General features: G+C 39.3%; 1 protein-coding gene across 1 annotated transcript in view; it reads right to left on the bottom strand.

Moving 5' to 3' along the window:
- Positions 1–817: 817 nt before the first annotated feature.
- The window catches only part of LOC139735344 (ras-related and estrogen-regulated growth inhibitor-like), a 44,706-nt gene continuing 29,980 nt past the window's right edge, over positions 818–15,543 (bottom strand). Inside the window, exons 2-4 of the mRNA XM_071646091.1 lie at positions 3,108–3,164; positions 1,705–1,784; positions 818–1,327 (exon numbers count right to left, since the gene is read on the bottom strand). Of these exons, the coding sequence (XP_071502192.1) occupies positions 818–1,327; positions 1,705–1,784; positions 3,108–3,164 (647 nt within the window). The remainder of the gene's footprint in view (positions 1,328–1,704; positions 1,785–3,107; positions 3,165–15,543) is intronic.

Consider the following 15,543-nt stretch of genomic DNA (forward strand, 5'->3'; position numbering starts at 1 on the left):
ACATGAATTATTAAGGCCAACTTTGCACATTCCACAAGTTTGGTCCTTGTATGGAGTCTACTAGATACAATATAAAATTCTTTCTCTTATAATACAACATACACATTGTGCATTGTTAATAGGAATGAATGCTTTTAAACAACAAATTGAGCCAGCAGAGGGCATACAGGTCATACACCGTTAGTGTCTCATTCGCCCCTTTTCTGTCAATGTTCAACAGTGCCTCCATAAGCTGATGATGATATACAAAAAAATAAGGCAAGTAAATTCGACATTCACCTCATTTCAATCGAAGCATTTGCGGTATGGGTTTAGCTCATAAGAATACAGAGTACCAACAGGTATGAATCAGAGTACGAGCACGATGATGACATCCCTGCGGAGACGATGGTTAGCCATCTTGTCTATGTACTTGCAAAATATCACACATGCATTGTTCATAATGCCTGCTGAAACTGTTGTTCATGTCGTTGATTTCCTACCAAATGTCAGTCGAACATCTTGCAGTCACAGGATGACTTGATTCAATCCGCCAGTGATAATTATTATGTATGGCATCGTTGTTTTTACGCTCAGGAAGGCATTTCTGGCAGTGGCATTCCGTGTATTTAATACATAGCTTACGTCGCTTGACAACATTAAATGGTCACTATCGAAGGTTTTAAACGTTGAAGTTCGTATGTCAGTTTAGCTATCGGTCAGTCGATAATGCCACACGAGTCATCGTCATACGATGACACCAAGTACAGCTTGTAACCGCTAACATGGAGGCTCCAACCGCATCAACCACATCATCGCATGCAAGGCGGTAAAACAGTCATTCTGCGATCTCATTATCTGACAAGTCGCTCATAACCGCATGGTCAAACTTTCTGTTCATCAACCCCATGGGTGTGACGAAGCTGGTAGAGCGTTCACGCGGCCGCGGTGGGCAATTGTCCAGGTCCATTTTGGGGACACTATTCTTTTTCCTTAGCGAGAATTTCTGCGTAGTCGATGATGTCCGCTTCCGAACTCGGTACTCGCTCATGAGTTTCTCGAACGCGTTGTAGACCTCCTCAAACGACTCCCGTACAGACACTTCGAGGAAAGCACAGCCGAGGCTTCTGGCAAGCTCCTCACCCTCGTCGGCCTCGACGATGCGGTCGTACTCCAGATCGCGCTTGTTGCCGACGATGAGGATAGCGGGATCGTGTGATCGCTTCGACGTCGCTCTGGCGCAGAGAAATTTAAGACGCATCACCTCGTCAAAGCTGCAGCGATCGGCTATGGAATAGACAATGATGAAGGCATCAGCCCATCTCATCTTCTCCTCCGTCTTGTCTTCCTGGAAAAGAAAACGGGGAGAGAAAAGAGAAATGAAACATACGGCATCAAGATGAAAGCACTGTTTCAGATCATGTTGTAGATTTGTGTTTTTCATCATTACTGTTGGGAACACCAGAACCCGATCACAAGCCACTGCTGCAAGCCACCAGAAGATGTTGTATACATACTGACAGCTAAACTACATATTACAATTTTCTAATTTGAAGAGACGACGACGTTGCGTTCATACACCTTCGTCTTCATTTCTGAGTTATATGCACTGCCACTGAGGTTAAATTGAAAATAATGTTTATTCCTGTGGTGATAATTATACAACACTTTTCCAGTCTATGCGTCACATGTTATGGCTAGTTTTCTCTCTGCAGTCATAGTTACCTGGCCAGCTGTATCTAGGATTTCAAAGTCAACTGGAGCTGTCTCTTCGGGAAAGAAGGCCCGATGCCGGTAGATCATTTCTGCAAACCAAACAGGAGAACAAAATCACATGAATATGCTTTTTTTGTTTTCAAAAACGGAAGTAATGTAGGCATATGGAGACAGAGGACCGGAAGACAATAAAAAGAATTTACATAGGGATCGTAATTACCTTTGTAAAAGGTTCTTCCGTACAACGAGGGGAAAAAGATGTCAAACTGAATTTGATGGCCTCCTTATTCTAACAAGACTTAAGTTATTCTCTCTTCAAACAAGTTACGGCAGTAAATACCTTGAAAGTACCACCGTTCTGCCTTTTAAGATACTACTACGAGAACCACAGTTAACCATTATAACGAATTCAGTTCCCGCAGGTATCAACGAATGGGAATGTCATTATTTTCGTCAAACAAAGTGTCTGTTCAAAAGTGAAAGAAAATAACTTCAAATGTTCATTTTTCTTCTTATCTCAAAGACCGGGAGAAAGGCAAGGAGGATCTATCACTATTATACCCCCACCCCACCCCACCCCACTCAAAAAAAAAAATAAAGAAGAAAGAAAAGCTTTCTGTCCAGGTTTGTACGATGATAAGTGATGGAAGGACAGGCCATGATGATCCTAATCAGATTTAAGACTTACGATCATCGACAAACCCACTTACGGCCTCACGCATGGGCCTCCGATATCAACTAGTATAACGGTTGCATAGTCAAGGGTCCTCCAAAAGTCATTACGCGTGCCCAGGGGAATACAAAGGGGCATTTTCTGAACTTGGGAATCATGAAGGAGGACCGACACATTGCAACCTGCTTAAGGCCCCGTGTGATTGCTCTCTGGAAACCCTTGAAATAAGGTAGTCATGTTCTATACACGTGATACATTATGAAACGCAATGAGGACCTTATCTTTACAACATGGAATTAGCGAAGGTTTTGGCCATGGAAAAGGATAGATATATAAAACCTTATACGAAGCTGAATAAGAAACTGTTTGAACTGTAAACATAGTACGGATGGTTATCTTCGAGAAGAAAGACTGGAGGTGTCTATGTTTTTATCTCACAGCAGCTTGTTCGAGGACACTGCCTTGTATAAGGAAGTGAGTTCAATTAATGCGCGCTCATGTTCACGTTATAGTATTATGGATAGCCCCGAGAGTTTTGCACAGGTAAAAATACTAACACGGGACAATGGTGATGATGACAATCAACGTAACATCCAGAGACAATGCAGTCTATGATTAATAATCAGCTATGTGAAATAAACTATGTCTTTCGGTCCAGTGGGTCAAATGTTTCTATACATTGCCGAGAGGATCTTAGGTCCCGTGGAGGGATAAGTGTTACCAAAGATGAAGGACTCACCTAGGGTGGGGTCGTACTCCCAAATAAACCTCCTCGTGACGAACCTCACGGTAAATGCTGGAAAGAGAAAACGGAAAACAGTATAAGATGCATGAGACTGCACAAAGTAATCATCATAATTATCATAATGAATGCTAGGCGATTTTATCGCACCTTACCGTTGTCGACTGCCGCAGAATGATTGATAGAATAAAACACTGATCAATGAAGTAATTACATAACATGACCGCCGAGGGATAACAAATGAAATTTGCAAAGGCACATTATCAGAGAGAGAAGAGGAGGGGGGAGGGGAGGAGGTGGGGAGGGAAAGGGTGGGAAAAGACAGACAGGCAGACGGATAGACGGAGGTTAGAATCATGTTTGAATTATACAACGAGACGGTAACTTTATCATATGATTTGTTGTTGTTGTTTTTTTAAGAGAAACATGTGCATATAGTCGTTACACAACTGCAGTCTTTAGTTCTTCTCACATAATGAATAAGAACATATCGCTCGAATGATGATCGGTCGCGAGACTGCGAACACCTTTTTCAAATTCATAATATGTAGCTGAATTCTAAGATGTAATATACATCAAAACGAAACAAAGATATAAGAACGACAGTCTTCACCAATGGAAAAAATGTTAGAATATGTAGTATGAAGAAGCGGAAAGATGAAAATGTGAAAAGACAATGCGAACAGAAAGGTTACTTTTTGTCTAAATGTAAAGCAAATATCATGATATCAAGGCAAAGAACAGAGACATTAGACCGGTTTCGGATAGCTTTTTTTTTAACCCGATTAGAAAATAGGTAGTATTACAATGTATATGTATTTATTTTTGCAAATGAAATGAAACGAAAATAAGCAGGAAACAATATAGATTGTGATAAAGGGAGGAAGACAAAAAAAAAGTAGGGAGAAAGAATAGATAAAAGATAAAAGGTAGGAGGAGGTAGGAAGAGGAGGAGCAGGAGGAGGAGCAGGAGAGAAAAAGCAACAAGAGGAAGGGAGAAACTTTAGAGACAGGCTCTCTATGATATATCACCCTCTGACAGTCCCCTGGTGATTTTATCTGATATCATACCACCAGCTGGCATGCAATTGTCTACATCATTTCATATGCCAACGAAATTGGCTCTTGGATTATCCAGGGGATACTGTTGAACCAATACGGAATTTCATCAATAGTATCACGTCTATGAACGTTGATATATGTCAACCGAAATGCAAGTCTCGTTGCTAGGCAGCAAAACATCATCCAAGAACAAAAAAAAAAAGTTGGAAAATTGACCATGCCACGATGAAACGAAATAGGGTATCAAACTAGCAGGATACAAGTTTAGCACTCTTCGTCAACTTCCCCAAAACATAATCATTTTCATAATTTCTTCCCATTATAAGTACGCTGGATAGGTACATTTGATTCTGATAAACAGATTCAGCAATACGTTGTTCAGTTGCAGTCTGAACGTGTAGAACTGTGCACCGTCAAATAACAAGAAGGGGTGAGACGAAATATCACCTCTCTGCAATAAGAGAGGCTACACCCATTGACAAGGTGCACTGTCAATAGACTTCGAGAGGTACCTGAATTTTTGTAAATCTATTTATTATCATTTTTCAATCATTATTATCATTTTTTGTAGGGCACGATGTCATTACGCCGGGCCGGCAAGGGTCTATCCAATCGTATGAGGTACAATAGTTGTGTTCATTGCAGGTAATGAAATCTTCATCTTCTGTTCAAGGGGATCATGCAAACCATGGAGCTATACAACAGGACATGGACAAACTTTGATGGGTGACCTATGTACACAGTATCCGAGGACATCCAGCAATTGCACGAGGATACGATTAGATAATACGCCTTATATTGATAAGGGGTGTTGATTCCAATTATAAGTGTAATGAGAAAATACTCATGCCACCGAGAAAATCACTACTGATTGTCGCTCTTAGTTACAGTTTGAAGTTGTCTGAAATCGCTCAACTAAATCTCATTTCAAGAGTGTGCTCTCATATATCACCTAACATGGATATGTCCGTCCAAGTCGGCACATTTGATTATAGGTTATGGTTGATCTCCAAAACTATATAGCGGGTCTTCGAGAAGCATCTTTTGTGCCCAATTTGGCACAAACCATTTCCATCGAAACACCACAGTTTTCAAACAGAAATCAAACTGGATTCCTCGATTCATGCGCTTGCTGGAGAAACTTGAATATTGGTAGATTCCTATTCTGCCCAAACTAATATTCATTCCCCCAAACTTGTACTTGGGCCCTGCACATGAGACATAAACGTATCCTGAACATCATGTGGGCTGGTGGTAGGCTGAATGCATGGTACTCTTCTGAGGCACCCTGTACGGCTCGCGACTAGCAACCAGGGTAACGATCCAAAAATCTGAAATCATAGACACTTGTTGACATTTCAAACATTCTGATCCAATTTTTATTGTTCTCATCGCCCCGGCGGAGAGCATGAGCGGGGTTGTAAGACAATACGTCAGGTAGGTAATGGGTCATATCTTGTCGGGTTGCCATAAAACAGGCGGACATAGGGATTACGAGTTCAAGAAAGACAGACTCACTCAACAACGAATTTGCCTATTTAGTCTCCGTCTATACACCAGTTATTCTCTCTCGTCCACAATATGACATTACAGTCGTTGCACTTACCAACTCTCTAAATTCTTTAGATTGAGATGAGGGGCAAATCCAAAATTAGATTGAAAATCTCGATCTACAAGATTTAGAACTAAATCTGTTTTCTCACTCTGATTTTGGATTTGTCCCTAAACACAATCTTATAGATTGATTTCCAATGTAAGGAATTTAGAGAGAACACATATTTAGGGCAATCATGAACAAGGTAAACATAAAACCAAACAAACACCCAGCCCTCACACAGAACTTGAACTGCTGCACAGAAGTGTAATGTCCATGACTTTTCATGTTAATTACGAGGTCGTGTAACGAAAGTAGATTATGTCCGGTTTACTCCTATAATACGGAACTGTCAACAGGTCATTATTGATGGTTGTCAACAAGTTTCTTTGAGACAGCAATGTATGATTTTAAGATATACATTGTAGGAGTCGACAACAAGCGATATTTACCAAATCTCTGCGGGTGTGTGGGGGCGGATGAGGGGTCTGCTTATACCATTTTCACTTATACCCGGTATAGTTTTGTTGTGTAAGATGGGTTTCGTGACATATTTCCCTTTCTTCTTCGTTTCTATTTATAACAGATAAGTCTTTGAGAATAAAGAGGCAATTAAAAGGTATTATCGTCCTTTTTGAGCGTTTGTGGTTTCTTTGTTGATGTTTTTTTTTTAATTGACTGAACAGATTTGTCAGAATAGATGGTGTTAAGCAGGGAGTGCAGTTACTGTGCCAAATCATCGGATGACTGGTTAGACAGGTCTTCAACCTGCGAATCCCCATATTATCAAATATCAAAACAAACGTCTTCTCAACGCGTAGACCTTCGAAGATGGGATGGTGCGGTGCGCAAATTGGCAACCTGCCGAACATCACAAGGCCACGAGGTGTCAGGCGACTGGTGGTATGTTATATCGAGTTGCGTAACATTCCACGTGGAGTGCTTATTTTGAAATAGAGAGAACTCCTTCCGTCCGTCACAGCTCTGAATGTCATCACACTTTCTCATTTCAATGGTTAATTATGGGATGGATGTGATACGATCCAAGGCACTTTTAATCTGGACAATGATTTCACTGATCACACAGATACTGCATTCCGCCATGAGTTTACAGTATATGACAGTATATACTTACACTATCGCTGTAAAAAGTAACCGTTACATTTTATGGGGGAAATTGTGATACGTCTGATATTATATCATGAGCGAAATGTGTCATTCTGATAAGTTTATATTACATCTATCGGTTTCTGCGGCACTGATTTGAATACATTATTGTATTCTTACATACAGGAAGCAACTTTGTGTTAGCATCCAATAATGTGCATTGACTTGTGTGTGTGATACACATCGCGCTCGTACAGCAATGCCGGGACAGGAAAGAAATATGGCTTGCACATAGTGACGGGGGGGGGGGGGGGGGGAGCGAATGGACATTCAACAGCTTTTACAAGTAATATCATTACCAGAAACTTTGTTGAAACAGATTTACGATATGAATAACTGTGATATTTCAGAGAGAGTAAGGCGTTTCTCAACTGTACTTGCACTGTAATCTGCCATAAATGAGTCCGTAATATATTTTGATGGTCAAATAACTCTCGAGAAAGAAGGTCCATGTGATAACACGTACCAGAGACGGTACCACCTAAAATACGTAGTTTATAGGTGGGTAATATGTGGGCAAAAGCTGCGTTCAGCTCTCCGACAATGCATGCGTCTCACTTATATGCTTAAAATGACTCAGGAAAGTGCATTCATTGAGAAATTTGACCTAATTCAGTAGTAAATATTATCGAATGCATCGTACAATGAAGGCGTTTTCAGCCGCTTGTCCAGACAAGAAACCTCAAAACTCGCCATTAATTACCCGTTTAAATCTACCGTTAAAACCCACGATTTCCACATGATCGACCAAACAAAGATGAGTAAATTCCACTCATTCTCTGTATTTCTACGACAACGCTGTCTAACTTTCGAATTCGGTAAGAAAAACGAGGGCCCACACACTCCCCTTATTGAGATACTGACAGCAAATTGTTTATTTTGATGCAGCTGTGACTTGAAGTAAAAAAAAAATATACTTGTGTCTGCCTTTCAACTTTGTTGTGATCTGAACTTACTAGACCTTCGACGAGGTATACCAGTTCAATGAAGGAGGCACAATCCCGTAATCACATGACATGGAATAAAGGAAATGAGAAAGGTGATGTGGATCCTAGTTTTAGACTGATGTACTTCTGCATACAACGCCAGCAAGTGGAATGTCTTGACAAGACGCCGACCGATCATGATGGTAGTGGTTGTGATGGCGGTGACAACAACGGTGATGATGATAATGATAATGATAATGTAATGATGAATAACAATTATGATATCAATGATGATGAATGTGATTACAATAATATTATTAACACAGTGACTAATAACAATGATAACAACAACCATCGTCGTATTAACCATGTTAACCATCTATTATTGTCTTCTTCATGCATTAGAGGGTTCCTAGCATGTTTATTTCGAACTTTCGGGTTTTTTTACAGCTAGTTGTAATTTTGCCTTCACTGAACATATAAAAACCCAGTTTTTGATTCTTTTCGCTGTTATGATAACTTCCAACAATCAGGACAAAAGAAACGTCTTCTCTTGATGCAAGTAACATGAAACTTTTGTTGAATTCTGTCATTTTTACCCCCGCAGAAAGAAACTATGGAAACACAGGGGCATCCAACCGAAATGCATACTTCTTGACTAATTAACTAAAACGTTCCCGTCTTCAGTACGTAATTATCGAGAATGGCGGGTTTATAAGACGCCATAATTAAAAAATCAGGGTTTTAGATTCCAGAGGCACGTGCAAGCTGCTATTCCTTTGTTTACTTACTTAATTTTCGTTTGTGTCTTTCTTGTTTTCTTTACGCTCATCACTGATCAACCTCTGACTTTTCATTTCGTGTCACTAGACTTGCGTTCTGTCTCGTTTTGACCATGGAGGTGTGAGACTGACACCTCCCTGTTTTAATTTTTAATAAAATTATCGAGATCGCATCGCATGTGCATGTCGAAGTGCCAATGACAGACGGCTTGGACCGAAAGGGCGTCGATAGCGTCGCGTTCAGCACTTTTTCTGCAAACCCGGGGAGGGGGGACGACTTTTGACGAATGGCGGGGTTCCAGTCAACGCGACCCGGCGGTACAAGCTATGACTGACAATGAGACTCGAAGATGTAAACGGACTTTGAGGGTAATGAAGCGTGAGTTGGTCAGTGTTATGGGAATACGTATGTAATGTGTGAATGATTGTCAAAAAGTGCATTGACACCAGGTATATCACCTGATCTCCTTTTACAGGAAGTGAAATCAATCTGTAACGTCAAAAGAGGAGTAAAAGTTAATCCACATCCCTGCTGCTGATCATGATCCACATATTAGATTATGATTGTTTATCATCTTTATGTATTGAATTTGGATTTTTTCATGCCAACATTCTTGTTCGAAAGCAATGTAGACAATATTATTAATTATGATGTGACAAAAATAGACATGATAGCACTGTTCAGTTTGACCAAGGGCACTGATTCAAAAGTGAAGTATTAATTGCACCTTATATCGGAAGGGGTATTTTGGAGTATCAAAAACTGTGTGAATTTATTACCATTAGTCAAACTCGTCTTTCCATCCACGCATAGGCCTACATAATAATTCAAAATGTCAGATAAAACACTTGTCATGTAAAGTCCCTGACCGTAACTCCGGTTTCAGACTAACCCACTAAAAAACAAACAAACAAACAAACAAACAAACAAACAAACAAACAAACAATACACCAAAACATTTATCATATTATTACACTCTTTGCTGTTAGGATTTCGATCACAGCAGATCTTCTGATTCTATCAATAAAATCTTGGCATTGTTGCAGAAGGCCTACATATTATCTTAACGGAATTCAATCAACATTGGAGGGATCGCAAAGGCTCGCAGCATCTTTGTACAATGTCTGGATTAACAATGCAGTTAACATCGAATACTTGAGTAAATCAGGAAACTAAACGCATTATCCCTCATGCCGTCGGCTGCTTTTGAACACTATACTGTATCTTAATCTTTTTCATCCAACCAAATTTGCTCCTGTTCAAATATTGTGAGATTCTACCATCCCCCAAAAGTTGTTGTCATATATACAAAAATGCTAACTGGTATTCCTTTTTTTTTTCACTGCACACGATAACACGTTCAACATCAGTAAGCCAAATCGGTTTGTCTCACTGATAAGAGAACCATATCACCATGTAACTATTTTAATTGGCATTTCAAAGAAGCCGACATTGCAGCCCCGGAGTTTTTGACAGCATGGTTTGACCATAAGACCAATATGGAGATGATGATCGTTATAATATCTAGCATGGACAAGCCCGAAAGAAAGGAAATATGGATATTTTTCCCGATTGTAGATGATATCATGCAGTTTCTTGTTGCAATCTGGTTGTTTTGTAAAGATCTTGTAGAATACTTTACACATATAGGCATACAGAAACTACAACAATGCAGTTGCTTTGTTTTTTGTCACCAGCTGTGAAAAGGCAGGGAAAGCTTATAGATAATCCAGTAGTCATGTTAGTCATTTCCCTCCCCTTCAGTCTAACTTCAGAGATGACAAGGTAGTCATCTTGGTTTGCAGGGCAAAATACTTTCTTTTGACAAAAAAAAAATATATATTAATTTAGTCATTTACTGCAAAACAATTCTTAAATGGATGCTACTAAAACACTGATCAATTCAGTGCTTATTTACGTCGATGTAGGGCAATTTGTCAATCAGTTGCAATGAAAAACATCTCGACGGAAGAATCTCATGAATTTGAATTCTTAAATGTTATCTTCAAATCGGAGCAAAGTTTCGGGAAAATATCAATAGAATATAGCTTTCACTTTCACATGTCTTTACTGGTCATGCTCATCATGTGAATACTCATCAAATATTATATCGCGTCTCTTGTGCAGGTAGAAAAATATAGGAGAAATTGATATTGGATCGAAAGTACAAGGTAACCAATTGATTGATTCATCAATTAATTGTTTACAAGTAGGCGGTATTTATCGATATCCATGAAAAAAAGAATGTTTATCTTGAGCAATATATACCCTTCAAAACGTTGTTATAAATTTCTGTATTGTTTACTATATTACTCGGCGCTGCGTGAGCTTTCAGACGTTAACTTACGCTATAAGACTGAAGGTGTGTTAATTCCAACATGTTTCACCTTGAAATTTCCTCTGCAAAGAATGACTAAAAGCCTGGTTTCTCCATAGAATCTATGTTGAGATGCTGAGAAAAGACAACTATCAGTTTCTTCTCCTAAATATAGAATCGCCGGGTTTCCTCATCAAATTCCGGAAGCTACAAAATAAACGCACGTGCTTTCCCGAATTCACACTACATGAAAATGATATCTACCTGGCAACGGATTAGCGGTCTGTTGCTAGTGACGTAATGCATGCCCTGGGAGGAGATTTCAAGGGGTGTGTTTTGAAAGTCCATCGCCATAGCTTCGGTCTTTTATACCATGTGCATACTCCTTCCAATTGTATTATACTGGTGCACCTGAGATATATGAAATCAATGTGGTATGATGGATATGAGAATCCATATTCATAGACATAGGAGTTCATTAACAACTTTTTACAATCAGCTCTGTATTGTGTTGTAAACTGACGAGCTATTTGATTTAAATTGCTCCTCCGTCTAGTCAACCGATAAACTATCAACCACTCTCTAATTTATCATAACTATTATCCCGCACGTGAATGTTACGTCGTATGACTGATAGAATTACCCTTGTTTGTAAAATCGCATCAATTGCAGTTGAATTAAGATGTGAAACATTATGATGTTTATTAAAGGAATGATTTTAATCACATTCCTTATTCAGCAAAATATTTTGAAGAAAAGCTACACTAAAAACAAAGTTTGCTCGTCATATCTGGCTACGGACATAGTTATTGTTGAGAATTCACGCTGACCGGGAAAGATCAATATCGCGTGTCTGACTATGAAAACCTTAACCTTATCGTCGACTTCATACTTTCCAAGCAAGTCACGTAGACCGTCGCGAGCCGTGTATGCAGTCCGCAATTGTCAATGACCACGGTATCTTTATTTTAGACCGCGACATATCGAAGGAAATATAGCACACGTTAGGGGTGCTACGTGGGTGGAATTACGTCGCTTTGTCGATGATTGATAGCAAGGTCACCCAAGTACCACCAACCTGTTCACTTTTTAAAAAAAATATATAATCAAAGTCAAACATATACAATTACATTTTGTTCTCCTGATTTATATACACACGTTTAATAGTATGCATGTATGTCTGTCTGCATGCGAGTATGTGCTAATGTGAATTACAATAATACATAATATAATGCATATGTATATATATGCATATATATATATATATATATATATATATATATATATATATATATATATATATATAATGTGTGTGTGTGTGTGTGTGTGTGCATGTGTATACTTCAACGAAAAACACACAAACACACACTTCTACATACACACTTGTTATGCAAAGTATGTTATAGAGGTTAGCTCATCCACTGTAGCTCATCATGATCACTGTACAGTACTGTATTCGCGACGAAAATGTAACGCTAATGTTGACATGGGATTCCAAGAAAAACTATGTGAAACAGAGACGTGTCGAAATGTGCGATGCGTAAACCAATGCAGCGCAGTTGCTCTCTCTAGATTTAAAAAAAAAGAAAATCCCTTCTGGTTTTTTCCTGTGTATAAGGCGAGCCCAAACTGGAAAGTGGAAGTACACATCACAAAATATATGCAAACTTATCTACCATAACTTCAGAGGTATATCAAAAATACCTTTATGAGGGCATGCAGTATGAAAATAATCGTTCACGCATGCATTTGTAGACTTCTGTAACGCGTTGCTATATAATCATAGACTTCCTGCTTCTCAAATTGGTGCGACTGAAGCAATCGAGTCTAAAACATGTGCTATAGGCTGATCTGTAGTAGATCCAGATTCTCAAGGATCACTCCTCTTCTGAGGGAGCTACACTCGCTTCGAATTCGCCAACAAATATCGTTTCAAGATCTCGCTGATGGTACACAGAGAACCATGGTCAAGCCCCATTATGACTATTATACTGCACAAGTCTCACTTAAACACTAAACCTGTGCAATTCCAAAATATACAATCCTTTTGCAAATCCCAACTTGTAAAAACAAACAATCAATCAAACAAACAAACAAACAATAACAACAACAACAAGAAATTACAAGACCAAGGATTTGTTTATTTAGTCCAAAAACTGTAGAATGAAATAGCATTAGAAATCAGGAAATCCCCAACTGTCACTACGGTAGCAACATTCAAATCAAGACTTAAAATGCACCTCTTCAGTTAACTGTTTGGCGTATAAATCAGAAGTTCTTGCAGAAGAGAATATATACCTAGGTTCTGCCCTTTATCCATCGATATATTGTTATCAATAGAAAGAAAAATGCAATCTCGTCTATGATAAGGATATAATTATTCAAGCACACGGAGATGGAAAAGCGTGGTGCATCACTTCACATTCACGGTTAATCTTCATCTACAAAGGCATGAGTTGTTGTGTAACTCCGATCACGTGCCGCTGTGCCGTATATGAGAAATATGAAAAATGATTATGATCCAGCTCCGAGCTTTTATATTACTGCACCTTAACTGATGGTTCAGGTGTACTAGGTACATGGTATGATATTATTTTCCTCTCATTTTATCAGTTGTTGGCATCATTATAAAAAGCAGAAGTTTAGCTTGGGATATTCTCGTTGATAATCAAATACCTCCCCCCCCCCCCCTTATACCCACACATCACATCGACCGAAGCACTTACTTCTTGCTGTCTCGAACACTTTGTTTTGTACCCATAATACACCTGCACTATGCACACACACTCAAAATGTGAAAAGCTTCAATGTTAACACATTAAATAACTCTTCCTAAGTACCTGCTTCCTGCTGCAGTGTGAATGCAGTGCGTCCCCCCCACCCCCCCCCCCCCCCCCCCCCCCACCCCTCCATTATGAGCATGTCGACTTCCTGGGAATACGCGCAGTCTTTAGTGTATCCCCTTCTTCATGACAGTACTACGAACTGATGGACATTTGCATTAAATGACCAGAAATCTGTCTTGGAACGCTGAATCTATCGAACGTGATAATCTGAAAGGAGACCAGAAAGAAACAGCGCATCAGCCTGAAAATGAGGCCACGCATATGGTATTTGTAACTATGGCAACCACTCACTCTTTCGTATCCTACCAGCGTGAAATCTGCAAAAGGTATTGAAGTCTCAATGAGGACATTACGCTTCGTATTCGCCCCTCGATATGCAAATTACCACTGCAGTGCATACATAGAAAGGAAGTAACCACGATCGATTGAATCTGGGCGATAACAAGCCACGAGTGGTTTTAAACCAGGATTTGATGGATGCTGACATTCATGTAACTGCTCCACTGCAAGTCAGATTTTGGCGAGAGAAAAACATCAATCTGTATTGTAATAAACAAGAAAGAAACGCACACACACACACAGAGACACACACACTGAGCATTCCCATCGTCTTCCACTCATTATTCTACACTCCATCATTGTTCTATCACGCACGGCGAGAGCTAGATTGAGGTTCCCTGCCGTGAAAAGCAAAATGATTGTTCGTAAAATGTTACATTGCTGTTCGCCAAGTTCTATTCTCTACTCGCATTTGAAACTGTCATTAAACCCGTGAGGTGCAGCATAAAGTGATGGTACGTGTGGACTGGAGAGTTTGGTGATTGGTGCTCCCATTAAAGGGATGGTATAGTTTTGGTTAAGATGGGAATTCAGGTTTTATTTTTTGCGTGCTAATTAGAAACCACTTAAATGAAATATCAAAGAGCATTCAATAACTGAGAGGAATTCAAAGTTTATTTCATGAAAATCGGTTTTGAAACGGCCGAGATATTCAAAAGCAAATTGAAGCTATAAAAGGTGGGACCTACCTTTTATCAAGACCAGTTTGTTTCGCTTTGTTTTTGGAAATCTCAGCCATTTAAAAAACGATTTACATCAAATAAACTTGAATTCCTGTTAGATTTGTATACTCTTTGATATTTCATTTAAGTGGTTTCTAATTATCTTGCAAAAAGAACCTGAATCCCCATCTCAACCAAAACTGTACCATCCTTTAAAAATGGACCAGGATTAGTTGGGGAAAAAAGGCAGTAGCCTTCCCAGATAAAAAACGAACGTATGGGCCTTCACGCAATCAGTGACATGTAATAAGTTATTATCCATCTGTCTTTTTGTATACTTTGGATGCAACCATTCGAAACACTGTCAGATATTGATTCTTTTATGCTCTCGCTTTGACAATGATAAAAAAAAAATGTCTCCCTGGAGCAAAAATTGTCTGCATTTTTCTTATTCTCCCCCCTTGGAAATTACCTTGTATAGTCATTCAGAGCAAGTGCATTGTTCAGCTGCCTCAGTTTAATGAGGCGTTAATAATGCATTTATTCTACAAATCACAATGCACTTTTACGACTCGTAATAAAATGGTACATGGCGTGTACAACCGTGTCAAAATCGATCTTGCCAAAACCTTGAAAGGTATGGTGGTGTTAGAGTGTCCGATGACAAAGCAAACTATTGCTCAGCGCATTAGTATCGCGTCATTCAATTCGGTAGTTTCCACACCAGCCGCCAATAC

Source organism: Diadema antillarum, unplaced genomic scaffold (genome assembly GCF_040938485.1).
Source record: "Diadema antillarum isolate AM-2024a unplaced genomic scaffold, OU_Dant_1.0 seq00000570_RagTag, whole genome shotgun sequence".
NCBI classification, from domain to species: domain Eukaryota; kingdom Metazoa; phylum Echinodermata; class Echinoidea; order Diadematoida; family Diadematidae; genus Diadema; species Diadema antillarum.